We start from the raw sequence: 14643 nt of genomic DNA on the forward strand, positions 1-14643 counted from the left end.
CCCTAGAACCTGCATTTCCAACTCCTTGACAGCACAGAGGATGATAATGGTGAAGATACACATATAATGAAAATCTGAGTTTAAAATTTAGACTCTAAATTTTAGGGATAATTTAACCATTTTATTTCAATAATATTTCCCTTTAAAGCTGTGTGAGTGCCATGTATGTGTTATATCTAAACAAGTATAAATGAGCTGTTTTAGTAAATATAAAGTTTCAGTATATATTTAAATTTATAAATATAAACATTCTAATAAGAAAGCACCACACATACACACACACACACACCCCATAGATGTTTGAAGCAGAATAATGGTGTTGTTACTCTTTGATCTATAAGAAAACTCTTTAACGTGAGAAAACATTGACTTGATATATAGAAATAAATTATTAATTATATGTACTGAAGTGGTTTTCAAATATGCACAACTCTGAGTTTAAAATTGATTTACATGTTCATATTATTCCGTAATCAGAAACTCTGACAGACTGCAGAAATGATTGATAAAATCAGTGACTCCATCTACATGCTAAGTACTTATTCATCATCCGTCAGAAATGTCATTTTGATAACATTTTTTTGTGTTCTATCCCTGGTGTACACATAGGAACTAGAGGTCATAACCTGGCTAGACACAGCCTGCCAAAGTGTTTTCTTTTGTTCACACATTGTTTTAAAAATTGAAAACTTCCACATGAAAATCTGGATTCCAGGATTTTCTTGAAAACCTATCAGAAGATTTTGTCAATGCTGGATCCAAATTTCTTCATGAAAAGAATAGGTTGAGGCTGAGCAGTATATGCACTTTCAGGTGTGTGCAGAGGGCAGTTCACCACCACCAATTCTTCCAAGTTTAACCACCACACCGAACACTCTTTATTCACTTATGTTATCTCGTTGGCTCCTTTGGCATTGGAGTTTGCCAAAATGTACTTCACAATATGTTTACATCATACCCATAACTGAATAAGAGAAGATATAATAAGGTCTAGACGTTCAGTGCTAGAAAAGGGATCACCATGGACCTAAATACTGTGAGTAGTGATTTCTGACTATAGAAAAGAGGTTACAAATCTATCATTCTAAAGACTTTAACCATTTATTTCTGGGTGCTTAGTGATAAAAACAAGGATGAACCTGGAAATGAACGAGTAGAAACACTTGGAATGTGAACCTACTCTAATTCACACATCCAAAATAGAAGACATAACACATTCCATCAGGTCCACGTTTTAGCTTTATATAAAAATACTTTCAGATTGTGGTTATTGTTGGTCTGCTGTGATGTCTACTCTATGTAGTCCTGGTGAAATAGAAAATCAGATTTGTTTATTTCTAAACACTAATTACTTATCATACGTTAAGACAGACATCATACAGTTATGTTCTAAAAGAGATGGAAGATAAGTGGCACAAATATTTATGGCTCATTGTGACAAGGGCTACAATAAAGGCATGCTCTTGGTGATTAATAGGGACACTTAACTTGGGGCCAGTAGGAGGTGGTGAAGTAAGACGTCTCTGAAGAGGAGCCACATATTGGAAAAGACTTTAAGAACTATGCAAATAGAGATGGGAGAAAGGGTAAATGTGGGGAAGTGACATTAGTAGGCACATTGAGAGACCTGCAATTAGTTTGCAATTATTTTGGGTGAAGTAATCTTAAGTTTGTTAAATTTTCTTATTTTGTGCTTAGTTGTAAAAGCCTGATGCAGATAGGAGCTGAATTTTATTTTTATTCTAGTTATTAACACATTACCTATTTGTAACTTTTGACAATTAGTCAGCAAAGGGCCACTGAAAGAGTGAATTCAGTTATTTGAAAGAATGGTGTCATGTACTTGAAAAGCATTATCATGTTACCTTGTTCTGATTGTACTTACTTAGATCTATGTATCCAATATCCACATACATTTTAGAAAACAGAGATACCAGTAAAAAGCCAACGATTGGACCAATCATTGTTACTGCAAACAAATTACCTAAAAATATCACAAAACATTTTTATCAAATGCCAATAATACATGGTTCTTATTCAATTTTTTACAGTAATACAGTACAATATATTTCTCTAAATAAATTTTTAAGTAAAAGAATGAGTTTAGGAGCACTGTTATTTCAAGGTACACCCAGGAAAAGTAACCATAAAATCTAATATTTTCTGTACATTACCTAAATAAAAAGAAGAATGTCCTTCTTTAGCAAAATCATCGATGTAAGAAATCCCCAAGGGTGTTATGGGCGTTTCCCCAATTCCACGAAGCATATTACCCAATAGAATATATATCCACATATGTGACCCAGATTCCTTTTCCCAACCTACATAGACAAGAGAGTGTTTTATCTTAAACATTAATTTTAGCATTCCTGTTGAAAAGTCAACTAACTTAACCCTTTAATTATTTCATTTAAGATTTTTTTTGCTTTTTTTCTAATTATAAAATGATTTATAGTCACGTTACAAAATTTGACAATACAGAAAATCACAAAGAAAACAAGTAAAAATTATCTGCCATCCCCCCACACACAGAGTACCACTTCTAATGTTTGTTTATATCTTTCACATTTTTAGTGAACATAAAAATATGCATAATATTCTTTATGTTCTCATATCAGAATTTTAATGACTGCATAATAGTGTGCTGAATAAGTTTCATCATTTATTTAATCAATTTTTTCTATGTACTCACACAATATTTCTAATTTTTCATTCTGTTAAACAGGGATGCCATGGCTATAACGGTAAATAAATCCTTCTGCACATTCCTGATTATTTCCTTAAGATAAAGCAATAAAAGTAGAATTGCTGATTTAAGCAGATGTGCATATTTTTGTTCTTTACCATATTGAAAATTAACCTCCAAAAGAGAAATTTATACACTCCCCATAATACATAAAATCTGTCTTTATCCTCTACCTCATTTCTTTTTATTTTTAATCTTTCCTATCTAGTAGGTAGGAAAATATTTAACTAGTACTATAATTTATAATTAAAACTCATGATTTGTGTTATAATAGGTAAAAAATCTTTAATTGGTGTAATAATTTGAATTTTTCTTAAAGAGTAAAGTTGTTTTAACATATTTATACCACTTCCTCCTCTTTATATTAATTGCAATATTCTTTGCCAATTTTGTATCAAAATATTCCTCTTTTCTTATTACTTCTAGAAGGTCTTTATATATAATATATATTAACACTATGATTTTTGTCTTACATACATAAGATGCAAATGTTTTTCCTATTTGTCTTTTAAATCAATTTTGCTAATGGATATCACAATCGTTTTTTAACGATGTAATTCAATTGTTAAATTTTATAATATTTTTTAGTGACACTAATATTCACTAGTGCCAGTTCAGTTCTTACCTTTTCCCACTATCTCCAGTGATGTTCTATTGAGTGACAAATTTTGATTAATCAAACAAGTTGATAAGCTTGATGTTGAATTCTCTGATGGATTAATAGGGGTGTCTTTAGAATACCTGTAACTGTAAGAACATCACTATATTTACTGAGCATTTTCACTTTTCCCAGAAATACAGAGGAATTTTCCCCTTTATTTGCACCATTCTCTTCTCCAAATTATCTGGATACTCTGTCAGTTTCTCAGCTTATATTTTAGGAGTGGTGATGGGTAACAGTGAAATGGGAGTGTTCACTAAGAAATATGCAATACTCCCCAGGCAAGGTGGAGTACCATGTTGCTCTCATCCTAGGAGTGCTTATATTCTGGTCAACATATGAAATATCTTGGTTTCATGCTTTTAAAAAACTGCTAACTGTATTTATCAATCTTTTGAATTATCTTCAAAGATGGTTACAATCTAAAATTTCAAAATCAATTTATAATCACACACAGTCATATGCCTGACTCTTCAAAACTTAGTTTAAAAAGTTCTAATCCATTTCAATTTGATAAGGAAGCACTTAATAGGAACAATAGAATGGACCTAGAATAGGGACAAATGCTGATATTTAAAAATACGTGAATGGGGCTTCCCTGGTGGCGCAGTGGTTGAGAGTCTGCCTGCCAGTGCAGGGTACATGGGTTTGAGCCCTGGGCTGGGAGGATCCCACATGCCGCGGAGCAACTAGGCCCGTGAGCCACAATTACTGAGCCTGCGCGTCTGGAGCCTGTGCTCCGCAACAAGAGAGGCCACGATAGTGAGAGGCCCACGCACCGCGATGAAGAGTGGCCCCCACTTGCCGCAACTAGAGAAAGCCCTCGCACAGAAACGAAGACCCAACACAGACATAAAAAAAAAAAAAAAAAAAAAAATACATGAATGGACCGAAAGGTATTATGCTTAATAAAATAAGTCAGGCAGAGAAACACAAATACTGTATATTTTCACTTACATGTGGAATCTAAAAAAAAAAACAAAACAAATATAACAAAACAAAAACAGACTCACAGGTACAGAGAACAAATTAGTGGTTACCAGTTGGAAGAGGAGTGGGGGAAGGGGGGAATATAGGGTAAGGGCGGTTAAGAGGTACAAACTACTAGGTATAAAATAAAGGAGACCTTCAAGATGGCGGAGGAGTAAGATGTGGAGATCAACTTCCTCCCCACAGATACATCAGAAATATAACTACATGTGGAACAACTCCTACAGAACACCTACTGAACACTGGCAGAAGACCTTAGACTTCCCAAAAGGCAAGAAACTCACCAAGTACCTGGGTAGGGCAAAAGAAAAAAGAAAAAACAGAGACAAAAGAATAGAGACAGGACATGCACCTCTGGGAAAGAACTGTGAAGGAGGAAAAGATTCCACACACTAGCAAGCCCCTTCACTGGCAGAGACGGAGGGTGGGAGGGGGCTTCGGAGCCACGGAAGAGAGCGCAGCAACAAGGGTGCAGAAGGAAAAGCTGAGAGATTCCCGCACAGAGGATCAGTGCCGACCAGCGCTCACCAGCCCGAGAGGCTTGTCTGCTCACCCGCCGGGGCAGGCGGGGGCTGGGAGCTGAGGCTCGGACTTTGGAGGTCAGATCCCAGGGAGAGGCCTGGGGTTGGCTGTGTGAACACAGCCTGAAGGGGGCTAGAGCCCCATGGCTAGCCAGGAGGGAGACCAGGAAAAAGTCTGGACCTGCCTAAGAGGCAAGAGACCATTGTTTCGGGGTGCGTGCGGAGAGGGGATTCAGAGCACAGCCTAAACGAGCTCCAGAGATGGGCACGAGCTGTGGCTATCTAAGCAGACACCAGAGATGGGCATGAAGCGCTGAGGCTGCTGCAGCCACCAAGAAGCCTGTGTGCGAGTACAGGTCACTATCCACACCTCCCCTCCTGGAGCCTGTGCAGCCCACCATTGCCAGGGTCCCATGATCCAGGGACAACTTCCCCAGGAGAACACATGGTGCCTCAGGCTGTTGCAACATTACGTCAGCCTCTGCCGCTGCAGGCTTGCCCTACATTCCATACCCCTCTTCCCCCAGCCTGAGTAGCCAGAGCCCCCAAATCAGCTGCTCCTTTAACCCCCTCCTATCTGGGCGGGGAACAAACGCCCTCAGGCGACCTACACACAGAGGCGGGGCCAAATCCAAAGCTGAACCCCAGGAGCTGTGCGAACAAAGAAGAGAAAGGGAAATCTCTCCCAGCAGCCTCAGGAGCAATGGATTAAGTCTCCACAATCAACTTGACGTACCTGCATCTGTGGAATACTGGAATAGACAATGAATCATCCCAAAATTGAGGTGGTGGACTTTGGGATCAACTGTAGACTTGGGGTTGCTTTCTGCATCTAATGTGTTCCTGGTTTTATGTTTATCTTAGTTTAGTATTTAGAGTTTATTATCATTGGTAGATTTGTTTATTGATCTGGTTGCTCTCTTCCTCCTTTGTTTTTTATATACAGATATATATATATTTTTCCTTTTTCTCTTTTTGTGAGTGTGTATGTGTATGCTTTGTATGATTTTGTCTGTGTAGCTTTGCTTTTACCATTTGTCCTGAGTTCTGTCTGTCTGTTTATTTTGTGTTTTTTTTTTCTTTTTTTTAGTATAGGTTTTAGCACTTGCTATAACTGGTGGATTTGTTTTTTGGTTTGGTTGCTCTCTTCTTTCTCTTTCTTTTTTTCCCCTCATTTTTAAATTACTTTTAAATTTTTTAATTTTTAATAATTATTTTTTATTTTAATAAGTTTATTTTAATTTCTTTCTTTCTTTCTTTCATTCGTTCTTTCTTTTGTTCGTTCTTTCTTTCTCGCTCTCTTTTCTTCTGGGCTGTGTGGCTGACAGGGTTTGGTGCTCCAGCTGGGTGTCAGGCCTGTGCTACTGAGGTGGGAGAGCCAAGTTAAAGAAATTTGTCCACAGAGACCTCCTGGCTGCACATAATATCAAATGGCAAAGGCTCTCTCAGAGATCTCCAACTCAATGCTAAGACCCAGCTCCACTCAACGACGAGCAAGCTACAGTGCTGGACACCTTATGCCAAACAACGAGCAAGACAGGAACAAAACCCCACCCATTAGCAGAGAGGCTGCCTAAAATCATAATAAGGTCACAGACACCCCAAAACACACCACCAGACGTGGACCTGCCCATCAGAAAGACAAGATCCAGCCTCACCACCAGAACACAGGCACTAGTCCCCTTCATCAGGAAGCATACACAACCCACTGAACCAACCTTAGCCACTGGGGAAAGACACCAAAAACAACGGGAACTATGAACCTGCAGCCTGTGAAAAGGAGACCCCAAACACAGTAAGTTAAGCAAAATGAGAAGACAGTGAAACACACAGCAGATGAAGGAGCAAGGTAAAAACCCAGCAAACCTAACAAATGAAGAGGAAATAGGCAGTCTACCTGAAAAAGAATTCATAATAATGATAGTAAAGATGATCCAAAATCTTGGAAATAGGATAGATAAAATACAAGAAACGTTTAACAAGGACCTAGAAGAATTAAAGAGCAAACAAACAGAGATGAACAACACAATAAATGGAATTAAAAATTCTCTAGAAGGGATCAATAGCAGAATAACTGAGGCAGAAGAATGGATAAGTGACCTGGAAGATAAAAAAGTGGAAATAACTACTGCAGAGCAGAATAAAGAAAAAAGAATGAAAAAAATTGAGGACAGTCTTAGAGACATCTGGGACAACATTAAACGCACCAGCATTTGAATAATAGGGGTCCCAGAAGAAGAAGAGAAAAAGAAAGTGACTCAGAAAATATTTGAAGAGATTATAGTTGAAAACTTCCTTAATATGGGAAAGGAAATACTCAATCAAGTCCAGGAAGTGCAGGGTTCCATACAGGATAAATCCAAGGAGAAACATGCCATGACACATATTAATCAAACTATCAAAAATTAAATACAAAGAAAAAATATTAAAAGAAGTGAGGGAAAAACAACAAATAACATACAAGGGAATCCCCATAAGGTTAACAGCCGATCTTTCAGCAGAAACTCTGCAAGCCAGAAGGGAGTGGCAAGACATTTTTAAACTGATGAAAGAGAAAAACCTACAACCAAGATTACTCTACCCAGCAAGGATTTCATTCAGATTTGATGGAGAAATTAAAACATTTACAGAGAAGCAAAAGCTAAGAGAATTCAGCACCACCAAACCAGCTTACAACAAATGCTAAAGGAATTTCTCTAAGTAGGAAACACAAGAGAATGAAAAGACCTACAATAACAAGCCCAAAACAATTAAGAAAATGGTAATAGGAACATACATATCGATAATTACCTTAAATGTAAATGAATTAAATGCTCCAACCAAAAGACATAGACTGGCTGAATGGATACAAAAACAAGACCTGTATATATGCTGTCTAAAAGACACCCACTTCAGACCTAGGGACACATACAGACTAAAAGTGAGGGGATGGAAAAAGATATTCCATGCAAATGGAAATCAAAAGAAAGCTGGAGTAGCAATTCTCATATCAGACAAAATAGACTTTAAAATAAAGACTATTACAAGAGACAAAGAAGGACACTACATAATGATCAAGGGATCAATACAAGAAGAAGATGTAACAATTGTAAATATTTATGCACCCAACATAGGAGCACCTCAATACATAAGGCAAATGCTAACAGTCATAAAAGGGGAAATCAAAGTAACACAAACATAGTAGGGGACTTTAACACCCCACTTTCACCAATGGACAGATCATCCAAAGAGAAAACAAATAAGGAAACACAGCTTTACATGATACATTAAACAAGATGGACTTAATTGATATTTATAGGACATTCGATCCAAAACCAACAGAATACACTTTCTTTTCAAGTGCTCATGGAACATTCTCCAGGATAGATCATATCTTGGGTCACAAATCAAGCCTTGGTAAATTTAAGAAAATTGAAATTGTATCAAGTATCTTTTCCGACCACAATGCAATGATACTAGATATCAATTACAGGAAAAAATCTGTAAAAAATACAAACACATGGAGGCTAAACAATACACTACTTAATAACCAAGAGATCACTGAAGAAATCAAAGTGGAAATCAAAAAATACCTAGAAACAAATGACAATGAAAACACAACGACCCAAAACCTATGGGATGCAGCAAAAGCAGTTCTAAGAGGGAAGTTTATAGCAATACAATCCTACCTTAAGAAACAAGAAACATCTCAAATAAACAACCTAACCCTACACCTAAAGCAATTAGAAAAAGAAGAACAAAAAAACCCCAAAGATAGCAGAAGGAACGAAATCATAAAGATCAGATCAGAAATAAATGAAAAAGAAATGAAGGCAACGATAGCAAAGATCAATAAAACTAAAAGCCGGTTCTTTGAGAAGATAAACAAAATTGATAAACCATTAGCCAGACTCATCAAGTAAAAAAGGGAGAAGACTCAAATCAATAGAATTAGAAATGAAAAAGGAGAAGTAACAACTGACACTGCAGAAATACAAAGGATCATGAGAGATTACTACAAGCAACTACATGCCAATAAAATGGACAACCTGGAAGAAATGGACAAATTCTTAGAAAAGCAGAACCTTCCGAGACTGAACCAGGAAGAAATAGAAAATATAAACAGACCAATCACAAACACTGAAATTGAAACTGTGATTAAAAATCTTCCAACAAACAAAAGCCCAGGTGCAGATGGCTTCACATGCAGATTCTATCAAATATTTAGCAAAGAGCTAACACCTATCCTTCTCAAACTCTTCCAAAATATAGCAGAGAGAGGAATACTCCCAAACTCATTCTACGAGGCCACCATCACCATGACACCAAAACCAGACAAAGATGTCACAAAGAAAGAAAACTACAGGCCAATATCACTGATGAACATAGATGCAAAAATACTAACAAACAGAATTCAATAGCACATTAAAAGGATCATACACCATCATCAAGTGCGGTTTATCCCAGGAATGCAAGGACTCTTCAATATATGCAAATCAATCAATGTGATACACCATATTAACAAATTGAAGGAGAAAAACCATATGATCATCTCAATAGATGTAGAAAAAGCTTTTGACAAAATTCAACACCCATTTATGATAAAAACCCTCCAGAAAGTTGGCATAGAGGGAACTTACCTCAACATAATAAAGGCCATATATGACAAACACACAGCCAACATCGTTCTCAATGGTGAAAAACTGAAACCATTTCCACTAAGATCAGGAACAAGACAAGGTTGTCCACCCTCACCACTATTATTCAGCATAATTTTGGAAGTTTTAGCCACGGCAATCAGAGAAGAAAAACAAATAAAAGGAATCCAAATCAGAAAAGAAGAAGTAAAGCTGTCACTGTTTGCAGATGCATGATACTATACATAGAGAATCCTAAAGATGCCACCAGAAAACTACTAGAGCTAATCAATGAATTTGGTAAAGTACCAGGATACAAAATTAATGCACAGAAATCTCTTGCATTCCTATACACTAATGATGAAAAATCAGAAAGAGAAATTAAGGAAACACTCCCATTTACCATTGCAACAAAAAGAATAAAATACCTAGCAATAAACCTACCTAAGGAGACAAAAGATGTGCATGCAGAAAACTATAAGACACTGATGAAGGAAATTAAAGATGATACAGATGGAGAGATATACCTTGTTGTTGGATTGGAAGAATCAACATTGTGAAAATGACTATACTACACAAAGCAATCTACAGATACAATGCAATCCCTATCAAACTACCAATGGCATTTTTCACAGAACTAGAACAAAAAATTTCACAATTTGTATGGAAACACAAAAGACCCTGAATAGCCAAAGCAATCTTGAGAAAGAAAAACGGAGCTGGAGGAATCAGGCTCCCATATTTCAGACTATACTACAAACTACAGTAATCAAGACAGTATGGTACTGGCACAAAATCAGAAATATAGATCAAAGGAACAGGATAGAAAGCCCAGAGATAAACCCTGAGTTGTCGTAAAGGAAAAAGGGATTATCAGCTTGGCTTGCAGGTTGGTAAAGGTGTGGATTAGAGAAGACTTCACAGTGAGGATTCCATATGAGATGTGTCTTGAAGATGGATATGGGTTTAATAGACAGACAAAGAAGGAAAATCATTCAAAGCTGTAGAAACACTATGAACAAAGCTATGACATATTATGGCACATTTGGCAAACTGTAGGCCTAGAGTGTGGTCCTCAGTCATGGGAAGCAGTGTAAAATGAAGCTAGGAAGGTAGTCAAGGACCAAATCAGTGAGTGACCTGTATATGCAAATGAGCTTAGATATGCAAATGAGCCTAGATAGTAATTCATAGGCAAAAGGCTTTCAATACTTTGACTGTTACTAACAATGAGAAATACATTTTGCATCACAATCACAATACATGGATATCCACACACACACTCACAAATTTATGTACAACCAAAACAAAAGTTTCACAGAATAATATTTATCCCCGCTCTCATTGTGTTTTCTTCTATTCTATTCTATTCTATCCTATCCTATCCTATTAAAAAATTGTTGGTCTTAATAATCATAATTGATTTATTGGTCCATGAGTGGTTCAGGATCTGAAGTTTGAAAAATCCTGCTCTAGGATACGGGACTTCTCTGGTGGTCCAGTGGGTAAGAGTCCGAGCTCCCAGTGCAGACGGCCCGGGTTTGATCCCTGGTTGGGGAACTAGATCCTGCATGCTGCAGCTAAGAAGTCCACATGCCGCAAGTAAGACCCGGTGCAGCCAAAATAAATAAATAAATACTAAGAAATAAAGAAAAATACTGCTCTAGGATATTGGGAGTTTTAAGTGGGAGTAAAATAATTAGATTCTTATTTTTTAAATCAATACTGTAGTATAGAATATGAGTTAGAATGAAGTTGAGTTGGGAGGCAAAAAGTCCAGGCCAGAGATGATAGAATCCTCTATCAGGTTAAGGGCAACAACTATGACAGATAGCAGGCAGAATAAGCAAGATTTGGTGAGCACTGGTCATGTGTATTGAAGTAAAAAATAAGTCTAGGATGAGACCCTTGACTTTAGTTTGAGTTCCTCTGTGGCTAAATGAATCATTGCTGAAAGAGTGAATGTGAAAAATCTGAGCTGGTTTTGGCACAGGGATGAATTCTGTTCTGAATATATGGATGCAAAATGTTTGTAGGATGTTAGGTTGGAGATACCCATGAGGTGGTTGGTTATATAGATCTTGAGTATAAGATAAATTCACTGTGTACAGTGATAGTTACATTTAATGCATGTACTCCACACAAATCATGTAGAATGAAAAGTGAAGAAGATTGAAGAGGGAGCTTAGGCAATACTGACCTTATGGTGTCAGTAGCAGAAGGAAAAGATGGGCATGATGGAGAAGCCAAAAAGAGAAAATAAATCAAGAGAGAGTAAGATGATGAAAATAAGAAGGAACAGCACCAGGAAGAAGAAAGAACTTATGAGGGTCAAATAGAGTAATTAATATAGTAACCAAAAGGCATGGCTGTTGGCATTGATAATGAGTAAGTAATTGATATCTTTAGCAGAAACTGCTCATTGGCTCTCAATATCCATTCTTCTCTCCTTCTATGGTAACAGAACCTGGGATCTTTAGCTGGGAAGGGGACGCCTGAAGTAAAGTCTATTTTTCCCAATGACTTTCTATCTGAATGTGAGGTGTAACAAAGTTCTGGCTAATGTGAAGTCGGTAGAAGTGTTAATGCTTCTGAAAATATTTCTTAAGTCTCAGCCTGTGTGCATTCTGTTTCTTCTTATTCTTCTTCCCTTCTATCCTGTTGCAAGGAACAACATTGCCACAATTTAGACCGTGAAGTCAAGGCCAGTCAAAGCTGGGTTGGCTACATTTTTTGTGTGTAAAAAATAAGCTCTTATCTTATTTAAGCCATCACTATTTTTGGTTTTCTGTCATTAGTATCTGACTCTAATTAAAACTACACAGTGACTTAGAAAGAAGTCTCAGTGGAGATGGTAGCAGGAAAACCCATACTGCAGTGAGTTGAGTGGTGAAGTTGTAAGCAACTTTTGGCAGGAAAGAGGTTTCTGCAGGAGGCCCCTTTGTCTTGTCACTTTAGCAAAACTACATTGTAACTAACATTTAAATCAGGCGCCCCATACTCTACTCATCACCAACCCAAGCACACCTTTCAAATCTTTTGATCACACAATACCTTGCCTAACCTGTTGGTTCTTTCTGTAGATCAAAGAAGTAGAAATGAAGAATGAGTAATTAACAGATGACCAGATCTCTTCCCTAGCTTTCCCTTCAGTAATCTCATGAACAAACTGTGTGAACAAGATAACATCTAAAGAAACATCACAAGAAGTCAACAAGCCTGCACACAGTGGGGGATGGTGACAACTTTGACCCTCTATCTCAATGATTAACTGACATTACTTCCCTTTTCCCTTTAAAAACTTTTATAGCCAAACAGAATCATGGGAGTTGGTTGGGGGGACATGAGTCCAACTTCTCCCCAGATTGTTGGCATTCTGATTAGAAGCAACTTGCCTTTCTACCAACAATTGCCTCTCAGGTATTGATTTTCGAGTGGTGAGCAGCTGGACCGGAGTTTGGTAACAAAGACTTATTAAATATTATCAAAATCCTGTAGGCAAAGACATGAAATACATATCATACTAAAAAGTCACAAAAAGCTTATTTATTTTCTGTGAAACTACTCATTTATTGCTATTCATATTTTAATATGAATGAGAGTCATGGTAGATAAAACAATTTAATTATTACATAGAAAATATACTCCATTTCTACACACACTTAGTGGATATTCTTCTCAAAAGGGGACTGCTTATTTAAAAGGAAAAAAAATGAAATTCTACCTTTAATTTACAAGGAAATGATCATTGATGGCATAGAGCCACTTACTATCCCATGAAGAAATGAGGTAAAGCAGTCAAAATACTTCCAATTCCCATAGTGAAGCAACCAATTCCGATTAGTTTTGGTCTGTGTAATTTGGCTCCAAAGTAACTCACAAATACAATCACAAGCAAATTTCCTAGAAAGAAAACAAAATTATTTTAATATGATTGATTATAGCAAACAGTGACTGAGTCCAGTTTTGTGTTCAGTAGAATGGAAGGCCACAGAATGGATACAAATAGAGCATAAGACATGGTACCATGCCTCAAAGATCGGGTAATTTTTTTTTTTTTAAATAGACTCTGCCTTTTATTTATTTATTTATTCATTCATTCATTTATTATTTATTTATTTTGGCTGTGTTGGGTCTTTGTTGCTGTGCACGGGCTTTCTCTAGTTGCGGTGAGCTGGGGCTACTCTGTTGTGATGCGCAGGCCTCTCGTTGTGGTGGCTTCTCTTGTTGTGGAGCACGGGCTCTAGGCACGCGGGCTTCAGTAGTTGCAGCACACGAGCTCTGTAGTTGTGGCACGTGGGATCAGTACTTGTGGCACGTGGGCTCAGTAGTTTTGGCTCATGGGCTTAGTTGCTCTGTGGCATGTGGGATCTTCCCAGACCAGGGATTGAACCCGTGTCCCCTGCATTGGCAGGTGGATTCTTAACCACTGCACCACCAGGGAAGTCCCTGGGTAATTTAATTAAGATAAAACTCACTTACCTTAAGCCACTCACTATAAAGTTGTATTGTGTTAATAATAAGCAGAATTGACTTTAGATAAGAACTAAAGTACTTGAATTACTTGGCGATATTAGTGAAGCAAAATTTTATGAAGAATTTGAAGAACTGGCAGACTAAAAATAATAAGAGAACAATAAAGTATTGTTGCAAATTTAAAATACTATACAGAAATGTACATATTGGGACCTGATACAATAAGATGAAAGATGGCATCAGCAAAGACTGTTGGAGTTTCAAGAAAAAAAAAAAGGTCGAATTTTAGAAAGAAAAACTTAAAGTGAAAAAATAGCCAGAAAATTTAATATTCATATATGTTTCAGAAGAAAATAGAGGGGAAGGAACAAATTTAAATATAGAAAATAAATTTCCTGAGCTAAAGGAAGGCTTAAGGCATCAGATAAAAATTTCTACATTTCTACAGCATAAATAATGTAAAAGAGATTGTCCTAGGTATATGTTGGTAAAATTTCTGAAATTCAGGCATAAGGAAGAGGTCCTATCAGTGCATGACAATGATACTGGTAATGATTTCTTATGTATAATATTGTGTTATAACACAGTAGATAAATGTTTTAAACGTTCTGAGAAAGAAAGATTCTGAAGTTT

At 36.9% G+C, this 14643-nt stretch overlaps 1 protein-coding gene across 1 annotated transcript in view; it reads right to left on the bottom strand.

Moving 5' to 3' along the window:
* The window catches only part of SLCO1B3 (solute carrier organic anion transporter family member 1B3), a 75846-nt gene that overhangs the window by 28813 nt on the left and 32390 nt on the right, over positions 1–14643 (bottom strand). The window contains exons 4-7 of the mRNA XM_007194817.2: positions 13305–13437; positions 3372–3493; positions 2175–2321; positions 1886–1984 (exon numbers count right to left, since the gene is read on the bottom strand). Of these exons, the coding sequence (XP_007194879.2) occupies positions 1886–1984; positions 2175–2321; positions 3372–3493; positions 13305–13437 (501 nt within the window). The remainder of the gene's footprint in view (positions 1–1885; positions 1985–2174; positions 2322–3371; positions 3494–13304; positions 13438–14643) is intronic.

The sequence above is a fragment of the Balaenoptera acutorostrata genome, chromosome 11 (assembly GCF_949987535.1).
Source record: "Balaenoptera acutorostrata chromosome 11, mBalAcu1.1, whole genome shotgun sequence".
NCBI lineage: Eukaryota > Metazoa > Chordata > Mammalia > Artiodactyla > Balaenopteridae > Balaenoptera > Balaenoptera acutorostrata.